Source organism: Hippoglossus stenolepis, chromosome 15, assembly GCF_022539355.2.
Source record: "Hippoglossus stenolepis isolate QCI-W04-F060 chromosome 15, HSTE1.2, whole genome shotgun sequence".
Lineage (NCBI taxonomy): Eukaryota > Metazoa > Chordata > Actinopteri > Pleuronectiformes > Pleuronectidae > Hippoglossus > Hippoglossus stenolepis.
In genome coordinates, this window is record NC_061497.1 from 13,525,032 (window position 1) to 13,540,895 (window position 15,864).

At 42.5% G+C, this 15,864-nt stretch overlaps 2 protein-coding genes across 2 annotated transcripts; both read left to right on the top strand.

Annotated features, from left to right (window-relative positions):
* The first annotated feature begins 163 nt into the window (after positions 1-163).
* Positions 164-8,084, top strand: smg8 (SMG8 nonsense mediated mRNA decay factor). Its single transcript, XM_035179106.2, has 5 exons — positions 164-853; positions 1,157-2,060; positions 2,342-2,487; positions 3,560-4,444; positions 5,508-8,084. Exons 1-5 carry the CDS (start codon positions 230-232, stop codon positions 5,718-5,720), a joined length of 2,772 nt encoding a protein of 923 aa, XP_035034997.1. The 5' UTR covers positions 164-229; the 3' UTR covers positions 5,721-8,084.
* A 1,236-nt stretch (positions 8,085-9,320) lies between these two features.
* On the top strand, positions 9,321-13,579 carry kcnj15 (potassium inwardly rectifying channel subfamily J member 15). The gene is made up of 2 exons (XM_035177880.2): positions 9,321-9,521; positions 11,345-13,579. The coding sequence occupies exon 2, from the start codon at positions 11,413-11,415 to the stop codon at positions 12,433-12,435; it is 1,023 nt and encodes a 340-aa protein (XP_035033771.1). The 5' UTR covers positions 9,321-9,521; positions 11,345-11,412; the 3' UTR covers positions 12,436-13,579.
* Positions 13,580-15,864: the final 2,285 nt, after the last annotated feature.

Sequence of the window (15,864 nt, forward strand, 5' to 3'; positions counted from 1 at the left end):
TCAACTACTATATTTTTTACAGAGTGGACTTGTTAATTTTCCCTGAAATAAGTCGTTGTCCAATGTATTCGATAGAAACCCCACTGAGTGTTTACAATGTTATAATCTATGGTTATAATGTAACCAACACACGAGCGGAACGCATTTGTTGCTTCTACTCGGACATTTTAGCGTCACGAACCCGGAAGTGGGTGCGTCGTTGTTTTTATTCCCCTGTCTGTTTCTCAACATGAGAGAGGCCAACATGGCTGAACCTGTGAGCATCGGGGCTCTGCTCCAGTCAGAGATCGTCGAGGACGCTTTGTACCGGGAGGAAGGCTTGTGTGTTGTCGGTATTTTCGGTAAAAGCAACATGCAGGCCGGGCCGCTGAAGGAGTCTCTGGTCAACACTCTGGCGGATAAACACCTCTTCGCGCTGTTCGGCGGCCCGGAGGACGGCGGCACCGCGGACAGCCACATCCAGGCTTTCTACAACCAGGAGGACCGGGTGCTGTACCTGCTGCTCTCCTCCGTCTGCGACAGCCGTCAGCTGCTGCGGGCCTGTCAGACTCTCAGTGCCGGCGCCGGACACTCCGACGCCCATGACTTCTGGAAAGGCCTGGAGATGCAGCACTGCCTCCACCTGCTCTACATGTTCTCCGTGTGCCACGTCCTCCTGCTTGTCCATCCCAACCAGACCTTCGACGTGACCTACGACCGCTTCTTCCGAGCCCTGGACGCCCTGCGACAGAAGGTGCTGCCTATGATCAGAGCTGCCATCAAAGATTGTCCGGTGTCCAAGGAGTGGAAGGTGAACTGTCGGCCCTGCCCTCCGCGCCTGCTCTTCGTCTTCCAGATGAACGGAACCCTGAAGGTCTCCTTTTTCATTATTATGTGTGCAGTAATGCATTGCACATATATTAGTATTCTATTTTTGTCTAACGGTTCGCTCGTAAATTCCCGAAAAACTTTAAAAACAAATTTAATGGGAGTCAATGGCGGCATACATCAGAGGAACGAGTGAGAATTATTGTAATACACTGCAAACTGTAAAGTAATTAAACATTGCCCTATAGGATCACCCGATGGATTATTGTGCTGTATGTTTTAGGTTTAATTGTGTTTTTATGTAAGTTTGTATCCTGAGTTTAATTGACACATCCTTGTTTTTCCAAAGGTTTCTGCCAATGGTTCAGAGTCTGGAGGAAACCCAGACAAACCCAAAAAGCACTCACCCAGGAGGAGGCTGCAGCATGCACTGGAGGACCAGATTTATCGCATCTTCCGTAAAAGCAGAGTCCTCACAAACCAAAGTAGCAACTGTTTGTTCACCGTGCCCGCCAACCAAGCATTTGTGTATGTGATACCAGCCACGGACGAGGACCCCGTGGGAACATTGCTTGCTCAGCTGCGGTCAAACTGCATCTTGTGTGAGCAAGACACCACCACGGTGGTGAGAGGGCCGAGGCGTTATCAGCAGATGCGACGTTCGGCTCGGCAGGCCAGCTGCAGCACAGACTCAGGCATCCCGCCGTTGGGCGGTCAGCTGGTGGACTGTAGCTTGAAGGAGTTCCTCTGGCAGCATGTAGAGCTCGTGCTGACCAAGAAAGGCTTCGATGACAGTGTTGGTCGCAACCCACAGCCTTCGCACTTTGAGCTGCCGACCTACTCCAAGTGGGTCCAGGTGGCCTCCAGACTCCACCATGTCCTTATTACCACCACAGACGAAGAAATGGCTGAACTAGCTACGAAAGTACAAAGCCAGCTGAAGGTTTTGGAGGGTTTTCTTGAAGCTGACACAAAGTTTTCTGAGAACAGGTGTCAGAAAGCCCTGCCACTGGCTCACAGCGCTTACCAGTCCAACCTTCCCCATAATTACACCACTACAGTGCACAAAAACCAGCTGGCACAGGCTCTGCGGGTGTACAGCCAGCACGCTCGCGGCGTGGCGTTTCAGCGCTACGCTCTGCAGCTTCATGAGGACTGCTACAAGTTCTGGAGCAACGGCCACCAGCTGTGTGAGGAGCGAAGCCTGACTGACCAGCACTGTGTTCACAAGTTCCACCTACTGCCTCAGCCAGGTGAACATGCCTCTCTACTTTTCTTTCCTCTGCTACACAGCATTGGAGCTAACGAGGTCCGAAACTGGTGATATACAGGGTGTATAATAGAATAAATTATTTATCTGCACACTGGGCTGTCCAATGTAGTTTATAATAATAGTCAACTTCTTCCGACAACGCACTGAGTGAAACCTTGGATAACTCAGAGTGTGATAGTTGAACCATTCACAAAAATGTTTTTTTATGTGTTATATAAAAAACAATATCAGATGACTGAAATCTAATGTTTATTTCTACAGGAGAGAAGCCGGATATGGATCGCAACCCCCCCATACTGAACCACAACAGCAGGGGGCGCTCCACCAGCTCCTGCAACTGTGGCAGGAAACAGGCTCCTCGTGAGGATCCGTTTGACGTCCAGGGTGCCAATTATGACTTCTTCCAGGTGAGGATTCACACTGTGCTCTCTGAGGGTCTGAGGGCCACGGCCGAGCAGCTTCTCTCAGCTGGTTGTCACATTTCACACTCGCGGCTCTGATGGTGCTAATACTGTGGTGTTTTTGTCACTGCGCTTCCTGGAGAAGTTGTCAGTAAACAAATTGACTCGATGAAATATTTCATTGTTAATGGCCTTTTTTTCTTTGTGAAAGTGTGTTCATTTCAGAGTTGATACTTAATTCTATTGATGAATATAAGATAAGAAAATCCTTTATTAGTCCTACATCCTTGGAAATTTGCTGTTTTACTGCAACAAAGAGGGAAGTAAAAATAAGAGGCATTTAAAAGAAGTAATACATTCATAAACATACAATGTTTATGTAAACAGGATTGAGAGATTGAAAGATAGCTTCACATTCTTTTCATTTTTATCATCTATTCATCCATCATTGTAATCATTGCTTCTATATTTGTGGTCACAAAAAGATCCCGTCCGAAACTGATTTCAGTTTGATTGAAGGGGGACAGTCTTTGTTTTTTGCAAAATAATTATTTCCTCAGTTGAGCTGTAGTTAATATTTGGTTTAAACTGTCTGAGTTTGCCAAATAAATCAGTTGCAGTTCTTTTAGTGTCAATTTCTCTTTTTGTTACGTACAGTGGTTGTTGCTGAGCCATAGTGGAGGGAAATTGAAAAAGCTTTGTGGAATGAGAAGACTGTACCATTTGGAGATACCCTCTTCATTTGTCTTACTCAGTGTGACAAAGCCTCATGAATTCTTAAACAGAAACAGGCCTGAGGATTTGTTTGCAGTCACTTATATTGTAATTGATTTAAGAAGGGATCTCTCTGGGGCCAGTGCAGACGGCGAATAACTGAGACCAAGAATGCTTTCAATGTAAAGATGTAAGATTAAAAAAAAGTGAAACTTTCCTGTAAAGCGATAGTAACCTTATAAACAGTTGACAGATATCTAGTAGAGTAGATATTGTTATATTGCACAACTCTATCTCAAATATTAGTTGTTTTTTTTTCACATATTCGTTACTCGTATTCTCTAACTCCGCTCTTCCTGAATAGATTCTGGAAGAGAAATGCTGCGGGAAGCTGGAGAGGATCGAGTTTCCAGTATTCCAGCCCAGCACTCCTGACCCAGCCCCAGCCCCAAACCAGCCTCAGCAGCTCCCAAGTGAGGCCTCGGAGTCTGGTGAGGCTGAGAAGCTGAAGGAGCCGAGCACTACACAGAGTCACACGCCCGCAGACACCAGCCTCAGCCTGGCCCTCAGTCTCGGCCAGTCCACGGACAGTCTGGGTACCTTTGGTGAAGGAGACGGAACCGAAACCCAAGTTCAGCCGAAGAGGCCGAGCCTGGTGGACCGACAGCCCTCCACTGTGGAGTACCTCCCTGGTATGTTGCACTCTGGCTGCTCGAAGGGTCTGCTACCCAAGTTCTCCAGCTGGTCACTGGTCAAACTGGGAACAGCAAAGTCCTACAACTGCCACACAGGTCTGGAACAGCCAGGCTTCCTCCCCGGCTCCTCCTTCCTCTTGCCGTGGGACTTGGTCATTCGCTCCCGGTCAGAGGAGGATACGGGACTGACGGAGCCTTTGGATGGAGGCTCGTCTTCGTGGCCAGCCCCTAACAAGACCCTGGTGGGAAAGCGAGGGAGCACTGGAGGGCTGGGTAGGAGTCGCAGAAGGGATGATATGGCTCGAGCGTTCGTGGGGTTTGAGTATGAGGACAGCAGGGGAAGACGCTTCATTAGCTCCGGGCCTGATAAGATAGTTAAGGTGCTGGGGCCAGGGGGCGCCAAAGATCCCGCCACCAGGGTGCTCAACACAGACATGCCGTTGTACATCCCTTCGCCTTCCCAGGGCCGCGGCCTGAAGCCTCACTACGCCCAGCTGGCTCGCCTTTTTATTGTGGTGCCGGATGCTCCGCTGGAGGTCACACTCAACCCACAGGTAAACAACCAAACACACCAGTCCAGCTCCGAGCATCTCTTAAAGCCTTTAGCTACAACTCTGGGCCTCAGTTTTACCTCACTGATCTTTGTGTTTTGTGCTTTTGGAGTCATCTTAGGTGGGCGCTCATTTCTATGGAGACTAGCCACAGTAAAACAAATCATCCCTATTTATAGACATTTTCAAACTGTGGACATGAATATCTAAACTCTTTGAGATGACTTTGTGACCCGCCCCAGCTTCATGCAAATCCACACCTCCTCTGAGATCCGTTTTCATGTGTTGTGCTTCTTGTGAACAGCAAAATCCAAATGTTTCTGTGTTGTTGTTGTTTTTATTTAAGTCAGCGCAGCTCTATTCCAAACCTCTAATCTGCTTTCATTGATCTAACTCCAGGTTTGCAAACCTCCGACTCAAATTTGCTGCTGTTCGTGTCATTAGCCTCAGGCTTCACATACTTTCTCCAACCTACACTGTGAATGTTTGAACGATGTTTTCGCTGTGGACAAGAACAAAAGAATGAAAATCCGATTTACATTTCAAGACAAAAATAACACACATACTTTTTTCTACTTCTGCCAAGAAGGTTGTGTTTTTTTCAATGTTTGTTTGTTAATTAGCAGGATTTAGCAAAAACTACTAGATGGATTACCTCAAAACTTGATGGAAGGTTTCACTATGGGTTAGGAAATAATCAATTACATTTTTGGGGCGGATAGAAGAATTCTTTTCATTTTTATTAAACTTTGAGAGATGGGATGTTTTTCAACATTTTCGTTGATTCCTTATAGAATAATTCATGAATCTTGATGAAAAAGAACAGGTATATTTCGGGGACTGAATATACCTGATTTACTACAGTGTGTTTGGTGCATATTAGATACAAATAAAAATCTGGATCTGGATCTAGTGAATTTAAATGTGGTTTCTCAAGGTTAGTAATATCTGAGTTCCCTGTGAGGTTAGACTCATTCACATATCTGGTAGCAAAATATTAATTTAGTTTTAACAGATTTATTTTAATGTAAATATCACATTAATCCTTATATTATTGTGTTTTCAGGTACAGCCCGGTCTCCCTCCCTGCCCAGTTTTCCATCCAGAGAAGACGGAGATAGTGTTGCCCTCCGACAGTCTTTGGGTGCTGCGGTTCCCTTATTCCTACGCAACAGACCACGGCCCCTGCTACCCACCCAAAGAAAACCAGCCTCTCAACAACTACAAGGTGCTGCGAGGCATCCTGAAGGCCACCACTGCTAACCCGCCACCACAGTAACCTGAAGGACTTCACCTCTCTGCACCCCGTCTTCATTCATTTACACCTGCTCACTAGGGGTGTGTGATATATATCGTCTACGATAATATCTTAATTGTTGTTTTAGCGAAGTGCGAGCTCACGTTATCGAGTATTATCGATAATGATGATCCATGCGCCACGGATTCACGCTCCGCTTGTCAATGTATTTCGCCGCTTTAGATGATAATGAAAGACATTCAGGTCATTGACGGGTTTTTCCACCAGAAAACAGACTTGACTGAGCGACGCTGGCGTCTCTGACTTGCTACAGTTTAAAAGTTGATTTGTTTGTCGCCACAATATCAACACTTATTCTCACGTAATGATCGATTCTTTTATTAATGAGTTAAATCTTTCTTCAGAGCAGCGCATTCATCAGCCGCTCGCTCGCTCTTGTCCTCTCTCTCACACACTCGCAAACAAATAGTGTGATCGGGCACATGTGTAAACTCAGTCTGGGTAAAAACAACAGACTTTATGAACTTAGTAAATGTATGGAGGTGGCGGGGAGCGCTCCGTTTGGTTTGACGCACAGCGCGAATGATAGACACAGAGAAGCAGTAAATTATTGACAGAGCTGCTAAAGACTGTAAAAAAAATATGTCACAGTCCAAACATATAAGAAAAGACCCACATTAAAACTGTAAGTGATCTTAGTGGAGCTGTGTATGGCTCCCTGGTGTCTGCCCCGGACTTGGTGGCACTGTGACCAGGCTGTGTGCCTTCTCCCGGCTGTGGAGCTGTGTGTGTGTGGTCTCTGCGTCCATAGCCAGGGACTGTTTATGTTTATTTATCGGAAGACATCATCATCGCGATATTAAACAACGTTATTGATATCGCATGTTTTCCTACTATCGCACACCCCTACTGCTCACACAGGTTGAGACATTTTAATTGTATCGTCTCCCTGCCCGTTGCAGGGTCAGTTGGTGACATCCCCTGGTGAGATCTTCTGTTTTGCTCCATCATTAGATAAACATCTCCCCCCCAAGGGTCTCGTAAACTTATTTCTGTATTCTCATTAAATGAGCTGTGAACGTTCACAGCCTCCACGGAATTGGCCGTATTGATTTTGAGAACCTCATGACCAACAGTTTTACTGAAGTCTTGGCACTTAGGAACAATTATGACCATGTCATTATTCTAATTCTTTCTCTCGGGTCCAATTTGAGTGTTTGTAAACCAGTAACTTGTATCTTGTGTCACAGAACTTTGCAAATGTCGCAGTTTACAGGGTCGGGTCTGATGAACCAAGGTCAGCAGCAGAAAACTGAGAAGCCATTAAGGCTGAGGCTGAAGTGCTTTCTGCTTCATGTGCAGTATCTGAATAGTTCCACAACTCAAAAACTGCGACATTGATGACTATTAACATACCAGAGCACTGGATACTGGAGGAGAACATGTCGATTTTTTTGGTAAATAAAAATAACGAGGTCAATCTGTGTCAGTTACTATCGTCACCAAGGAGATTGTTTTCATCTGCGTTTGTTTGGTTGTTGGTTAGCAAGATTGCGCAGAAACTCCAGGATAGATTACCACGAATCTGTTGGGTCGGGGAAGAACCTAATACATTTTGGTGCGGAGAATAACTTATGGGTCTTGATAAAAAAACAACAGGCTTGTTTTGGGGACTGATATTTATGAGTCGGTGCAGATTCCAAAAATTTTGAATGTTATGTGATATCTTAAATACTCGTGAACAAAGTATAAACTCTAGATCTAATTTGTAATACTTTGACAAAATCATCATTTTTATTGACTCAAATGAGGAAATGAAACCACACACCTGGATCAATACTTGAAGTGAATAAATATCGGCCTTAAAGAGAAAGAGGCCTGCATTCAGCGTTTTGTTCACTAGGGGGTGTTGGGCTCCTTCATCATGATTAAGTCTACTCATCTTCCCTTGATGGAGACAAATGACCCTTTTAAATCTAAAGAGCGAGGCCTCACAACAGAGAGATGGGTCATGAGGGACTTCTGTATTATCTTTCAGTCCACATGAGAAAATGACGGATCACATGTTGTGCAGTTCAGTACAATTGATGTCACATAATCCCAAAGACATTTTCTGTATAATCCCTGTGCTGGCTTGAAAATGTGCTGGCTTGAAAACAGTTGATTATTAAGTTTCATACTAATGCGACAAGAGTTTTTTGGAATAACTTCGGGAGGCTCGCTCCAGAGACACTTAAGATATTATGCAACTTTTTTCACAGGCTGAGTAACAGTGACGAGTAAACTGAACCTTGTGTAAAATCTGTTTACATCCACTTCTGTCGTCTTTCTCTTGTTCTTTCAGTATTAGAAGACGATGTATCGATTAAATAACAACTAAATAAACAAGTCCAGGTTGTATAGTCAATGTTTTCTAGGCTTGTACCTTTATTTCACCCACCAGGCAGCAAAACTACCCCAAACAGGGGCACCTTTATCGAATTCACCATAGTCTATTGCTCTCTGTCAGATATCTTGCAGGGGTTAATATAATAAGAGAAAGTGGGACGTTTTTTTTAAAAACTCTCCTTCCCTTGTAGTTCCGTCTTTCAGGCATGATGTGAATGTAGAGTCTAACGTTTTCCTTCTGTCTCTCAGTGTTATCAGCTTTTTGCTGTCATTGTAAACACAGTTTTTCTGAATTTTCATAACAAGAAGGAACAAGGAAATCAACTGGTAATCTTATACAATAGTAACACACACACACACACACACACACACCTAGCCTTCAGGAATGTGGATAATAACAATAAGGTTAATAATAAATCTAAGGTGCGTGATTCAAGGTCATAGAGTCAAACGAGCAGTGGTCGAAACATTGAACGTTTGTTGTGTAATAACAGTTAAATAGTTTAAATTCATCCCTCTATCTTCTCTCAGCACCTTGATTCTATTCTTATTTGGAATATTCACATCAATTCACTCTTCAGATGTTCTTTGCATTTTAAGTGACAGTTAATCTGCTCCCAGCTCTTTTTATTGGCCCGATCATGGGTCCAGAAATTTGAGAATGCTGCCAAATATCCAGCTTTTAATGTCTTCGTGACTCGAAACTAAAACATCATCAAGACAAAATACAAAGGTTTAGCTGTGTAGCAGGATCAGCTAAATAGTCTGACAATGATCATGAGAAACAACCTACTCTTCCAGCTCTTCAGCTTCCTTCAGCTCCTACCTATTTAATCTTATACATATTCAGCAAATAGACTGAAACATCAGCCTCATTCAAAACCTTCATTTCTACCTTCCCATCGACTTCTCTCACTTCAACTTCTGCTGGTCCTGTTAAGCAAAGACATTCCAAAAGCCCCACGTCTATACTGTATATACACACACACATTTCTTCTTCAGGCTGGAGTTTAGTCAGACCACCATTTATTTGTAGTGACACCAAAAAAAATGACCCTAGAAAAGAAAATGCCCTTCAGCCAAGTGTTGGGCAGCGGCAGCAGTAAATCTGGGTGTGTGTGTCAAACAACAACAACCATAAAAGGAGCATAACAAACTTCCAAGTGTTCGCGTTGTTGCTCCTACCTGTGTCCAGGTGGAGGAGGCGGAGGAATAAAAGCCAGCCCCCATGTGGATCAGAGTTTACAGCTCGGCTTTGTGTCTCATCTCTGTTTTACCACTGTGCCAAAGTTCACATTCACAACCCGGGACAATAGGAGAAAGAAGACACTGAACTCCGTGTTCTGTGGCAGCTTCGTCTTACAGATGAATCGAGTGTGACCCTGAGACAACTGAACGCAGACACCTGCAGCTTTACAGACAGCACGACGGGATGTGAGTATAATACGCGTCAGATTTATCCAGTGATCAATGATTATTTTAAGTTACAGCAGTTGTCCTACAGGCTCCTGCAATGGTTTACTACAAGGTTAACTTCCAACTTAACTGTGAGCAGTAAGGGCACAATGCTACGCAGACATAGTTGTTTTTTTCATTCGATATTTGTTTTGCGTTGAACACTCAGAGGACAAATCTTGATCAACTTTAAAGGAACATACCAGTTTTTCCATGTTTTAAACTTATGGGAACAATTGAGAACAAATAAACTCACATTTATTTAGTGCTTATATTCTACAGGAGCATTTCCATTCAGTGAAAATTTGCAATTGCCCTCTGGTTGTTTTTCAAATTCAACGTACTAGATTTTTTGTCTTTAATAATCTCTCGTATTAACATTTCAGGACCTCTAAAAAAAAAAACATTCTTTGATTACTGATAGTATTTTTTTTCAATGACAAGTATCAAGGACTGTACAAAGTTAGTTTTAAGGGAGGGAGGTCTCAGAAAGGGTTGTGGTTCAGGGCAGAGCAGGGGAGGGTCTTTTCAGTTTTCAATACCCCAGGTCGATAAACAGTATATCAATGACGAAGGTGTGCCCCGCCTATTGCCCAACATCAGCTGGGATTGCAATCAAATGCTTCTTTTCTGAAAAGGAAAAGAAGAAAATGGTGGAAAATGAAAATCCCAAAGAAAAAAGCTGGTGTTCAACAGGATGTAAGACGTGTTAATTACAGGTGCTGGACTTCTTTTTAGCCAGGACACATACGAGAGTGTTATTGATCTTCTCCTCTAACTCTCAGCAAGAAGTTTGTTTCCAATAGTGATGAGCTGTTCCATAGAGTTTACTGCTCATGACATGTTGTACCAGTGCAGAACACAGCTGGGGTGTTTTAGATGAGCAGTTTGATTGACAGGTCCACAGACTTTTTCCATGCAGCTGCTCCCGTTGGGCTTCTCAGTGCACAAGAGATTAGACTGTATTTTCATCTCTGTTGCTGCGGCTCTGGAGGTAGAGAGGGTCGTCCACAACCCAGAAAGTGAGAGTTGGATCGCCGGCTCCTCCAGTGTATTAATGATGGAAAGCTGACAAAACTGTCCATTCACCATTGACTTACCTGTAGTGGTATGTAGCCACTGATTGTTGGTTTTATGTGTTCAGGTCACACAATATGTGTCACTGTCTCGACCCATTTGTGCTGATCACAGCATTTAAAATCTACATTTGAAAACCCTTCAGAAAGCGTCACCGTCACATCAAGAGGACGCAGCGAGAACAGTTTACTCTGCTGGTAGAAGGAAGTTTTACAGTAAGGTGTTCACAGTGTGGCCTGTGGTTTATCCAGAGTAACCATGACACTGCAACTGGAAAGACAAGTTAAACGCCAGGGCCACATATTAAATTCCATCCACCTCCATTGTACTGAGGCACAGGCAGAAATGTGAGGCCTTGTTCAGACTGCCCGCCCAAATCCATGCTTTGGTATTTCCAGATTGTATCCAGATTGATTCAAGAAAGTCGGAAGGGTAAAAGGGTGACGTGTGATCAGAGCCAAGCCACATTCAGAAGTGGTTTAAATGTGATTCTGAGCTGAGAAACAAATGAACAAAACTATGAACAAAACCTTCGAGACAGATTTCTAGCTCAAAAATTTGAATAAAAAAAAACTAGATACCACCAGAGAAAATATTTTTTGGGTTTTGTAACCATATTATACTTTCAATTACTTTTTAAATGTGTAAATAAATATAGCTGGGATGTTTTACGTAGAAATAATGAGGCTATAGATGAAATAATATGTTTTCTGGTCTTTTGTCAGTCCTTCCCTTGGCGATGCGACAATAAACCCTCAGAAGACACCATCACTTTGAATCAACCCAGAGCAACATGAACCACAGGACAGCAGCGGTCCAGAGGAGGATTGTGGACAAGGACGGCCACAATAATGTGCGGATTGACAATGTGGAGGGCATGGTCAAGCTTTACCTGCACGACATCTGGACCACTGTGGTGGACATGAAGTGGCGCTACAAAATCACTCTGTTTGCCTCCACCTTCGTCATGACTTGGTTCATCTTTGGGGTCATCTTCTACTTCATTGGAATGGGGAACGGAGACCTGGAGGGGAATTTAGCAACCAACCACACGCCCTGTGTGGTGATGGTGAAGACGATGACCGGAGCCTTCCTCTTCTCGCTGGAATCACAGACCACCATCGGCTATGGTTATCGTTACATCTCGGAGGAATGTCCCCTGGCCATCTTCACTCTGGTGGCTCAGCTCGTCATCACCGGCCTGGCTGAGATCTTCGTCACAGGCGCCTTTCTAGCCAAACTGGCTCGGCCTAAGAAGCGAGCGGAGACCATCAAGTTCAGCCAGTTGGCGGTGATCTGCCAGCACCAAGGAAAGCTGTGTCTGATGGTGAGAGTGGCCAACATGAGGAAGAGCCTCCTGATCCAGTGTCAGCTGACAGGAAAGCTCCTCCACTCAAATGTGACAGAGGAAGGTGAGAAGACGCAGGTCTACCAGACCGCTGTTGAGTTCAACATGGACTCCAGTGGAGAGTGCCCTTTCCTCATCCTCCCTCTTACTTTCTACCACATTCTGGACGAGCGCAGTCCGTTGGCAGGACTGAACGCAGAAAACCTCCACACGCGAGTGTTTGAGCTGCTGGTCACCCTCAATGCCACGATGGAGTCGACGGCAGCCACGTGTCAGAGCCGCACCTCCTACGTTCCCCAGGAGATCCTCTGGGGCTACGAGTTCAAGCCGGTGCTGTTCGGCACCACAGGCGGGCGCTACGTGGCAGATTTCAACTTTTTTGACAAGGTACAAGTGAGCAATGACCCAGCCTTCCTCAAAAACAACTCCGAGAAGCTGAAGCTCGAGGAGGACTATAAAAAAGAATAGAGGATGGATGGTGGATGAAGAGGAAAAATGTGTTACATCATATATAAACTGATTAAGCCTTTTACTTGTAACGATACTATAAATCTCTTGAAATGAAATTATTCGGTTATTTTGTAAATAAATGTTTCTTCATTCAGTAAAAAATAAAAGTGTCATGTTCATTTAAACAGAATTAAATGTCTTTTAGTGCATGTTGGGATACGCTCCAGTCAGAAATGATCCTGTGAAGAAACAATGAATGGAAGAAAGTAACTAAGTATCTTTACTCAAATTCCATGATTAAGTACAATTTTCAGATATTCCACTTCATGCAGCTTTCTCCTTGCACTTGCTAATATAGTTACAAGTACTACAGGATTTTTTTATATAAAAAATACATGTTTTCTTACTCTAAAATGTTATTTGTTATTTGTCTCAAGAGTCCAACAGCATAATGCTCAAAGTAGCTTGACCTGAGTGATCACAACAGTAAAATGGTACTTTTACCTTAATGCAACTGTAATAATGTTTGAGTTTTGTTATATAATCTGCATAAGAGTAAGTTTACTTTTCATACTTTATATACATTGAGTTGATGTTTACTCAATAAATGTGTCCTGTGACCCTCACTGTAAAGGAGTCGAGCCATTTAGGGGACTCTCTCATTCTGCTTCAGCTTGAACATCTCACTTGTCTTTCTGTCAGCTCTTGTTGTGGCAACACGGAAGCTTGAGTTGACTGTTGGTGATTGTATATGGACAAAACAAGGGCCAGAGACAGAGCAGTGACATTTTAATCAACAGGTACTGTAGGTTAATGTATCCCCCGAAAAACATTAGCTTGAGGAGAAATATCTAAAAGCTGCACTCCTGATGATTAGATCATCTTATATAAATTAATTGAAATGACCACATATATGAATCGAATGTTTGTAAAATATCAAGAGACAAATGTTATGATAATTAACACAACAACTTCTGTTCTTCCTGGGAGAGGGATCCCTCACATATGGCTCTCTCTGAGGATTCTTAGTTTTTTTCCCCTGTTGATCGTTTTTTCTTGTTGAGGGAACAGAGGATGTCGCACCTTGTTAAGCCCGATGAGACCAATAGGGATTTGTGAATATGGCCAATACAAATAAAATTGAATTGATTGATTGATTGAACAGCTTCAAGATTTCATTACTACACGACAACTTCTATACATAGAGAAGGTTCTGGATTTGACAGCTCATGCTTCCACTACATTACAACAAGCTTTTACTTTTAAAGGTTCAGTGTGTAGGATTTAGTGACATCTAGTGGTGAAGTTGTATGTTGCATCTGAATAGGTTCTCTTTCTCTTAGAAAGGACCTGCTCCCAATGTAAATATAAAGTATTTAAATATAAAGGGCCGATTCTAGAGTAAAGAAAACAACAATTTGTACAATCTAGTGAAAACATCACTAGGATTATTTTATATTCAATTTCTGCCAATAGATCCCCTTCACCTAAATCTTACTCACTGAACCTTTAAAAGAAATATTTAACAAACAGCCTGTGAACAGTTTTCAACAGGACTATTTCTAAAGTAGAAAGTAGTTCTAGTGAGGTGTTTGGATTACTCACTGGTGAATGTTTAACAGGACGTTATTTAAAGGTCCAGTGTGTAAGATTAAGTTTAGGATTAGATGTCACTAAATCCTGCACACTGAACCTTTAATGTTTTGAACACCACACATGTGTTGACCACTTAAATTCAGCTTAAAATCTAATCAGCCCCACTGTATTAGGGTGGAGGTCAAACCATCAGACACTTGGGAACACAAAACTAAAAGTATCTGCATGGAGGTGAATGGCAGGATATGATTTTTGTGGGTTTTATGAAAAAACCCACAAAAATACATGAAATATTGCTGCCAATTCAGATGTAAAGTAAACCCTCTATAATTCCGACAATTGCTCCTATATATATGTTGATATGTATGTATATATGTGCTTTTTTCAAAGTTATAGATCGTGTGTGTGTGTTGTTGTGTTATAGATTCTGTCAGTACATTTCCATAGATATGTTCCCTGCACTAATAGTTTGTTTTAATGGTGTAGTTCATTTGTGCATCGCTCCAGAGAACGAAGTTGCCCTGTGAACTTCAGGAAGCCATAATGAAATGGGAGAAGTTAAAGCCTCCGGAGCCAGATGATCCCATGTTCTGCTGTGAGTGTGACATCTACCAGTACGGATGCTGCTGTGACTGTGAAGATCTGGACGAGTAACGGAACGTAACTAAAAGTAACTAAAAAGTAACTAAAAGGACGAAAGTAACTGCAAAGTAACTAAAAGTAACGGAAAGTAACTAAGTAACGTAATGTAATGTAACGTCACGTAACGTAACGTCACGTCACGTCACGTAACGTCACGTCACGTCACGTAACGTAACATAACGTAACGTAACATAAAGTAACGAAAAGTAACGAAAAGTAACTGAGTAACGAAAGTCACTAAAAAGTAACTAAAAGTACGAAAGTAACTAAAAAGTAACTAAAAGTACAAAAGTAACTAAAAAGTAACTAAAAGTACAAAAGTAACAAAAAGTACGAAAGGAACTAAAAAGTAACTAAAAGTACGAAAGTAACTAAAAAGTAACTAAAAGTACAAAAGTAACTAAAAAGTAACTAAAAGTACAAAAGTAACTAAAAAGTAACTAAAAGTACAAAAGTAACTAAAATGTAACTAAAAGTACAAAAGTAACTTAAAAGTACAAAAGTAACTAAAAAGTAACTAAAAGTACAAAAGTAACTAAAAGTACGAAAGTAACGAAAAAGTAACTAAAAGTACGAAAGTAACTAAAAGTACGAAAGCAACTAACAAGTAACTAAAAGTACAAAAGTAACTAAAAAGTAACTAAAAGTACAAAAGTAACAAAAAGTACGAAAGTAACTAAAAAGTAACTAAAAGTACAAAAGTAACTGAAAGTAACGAAAAGTTACGTAAAGTTACGCAAAGTTACGTAAAGTAACGTAACGTAGGTGGCGCTATGACCCTGAACTAATATTAATATATGGATGTGTGCAGGTCAGGATTGTGATCATAGGCAGTAGTTCGGAGCCGGTTGGATAATGCAGAGTAGATTTACAAAGTACTTCCTGTTTCATGGCGAATCAGTAGGTGGCGCTATGACACTGAGGAAATATTGACACATAGAGCTGTTCAGGCTTGGTCTCTGATCATGAGACATCAGTTTGGCGGTGATAGGACAATGCACACTGGACTTATGACAACATCGTCTCCTTTGGCGAAGGATGAACCTTCGCCGCACCTCAATGTTTACACGGTTTGAGGAAATGTCACAATTCGGACCATGATCCAATGACTTGTAAAACAGCCAGGAGCAGTTCATCAAAGTAAAAACATGTCACTTCCTGTAGCCAGCAGGTGGCGCTGTGATTTTAAGTCAAGATTTCTGTGTAGAT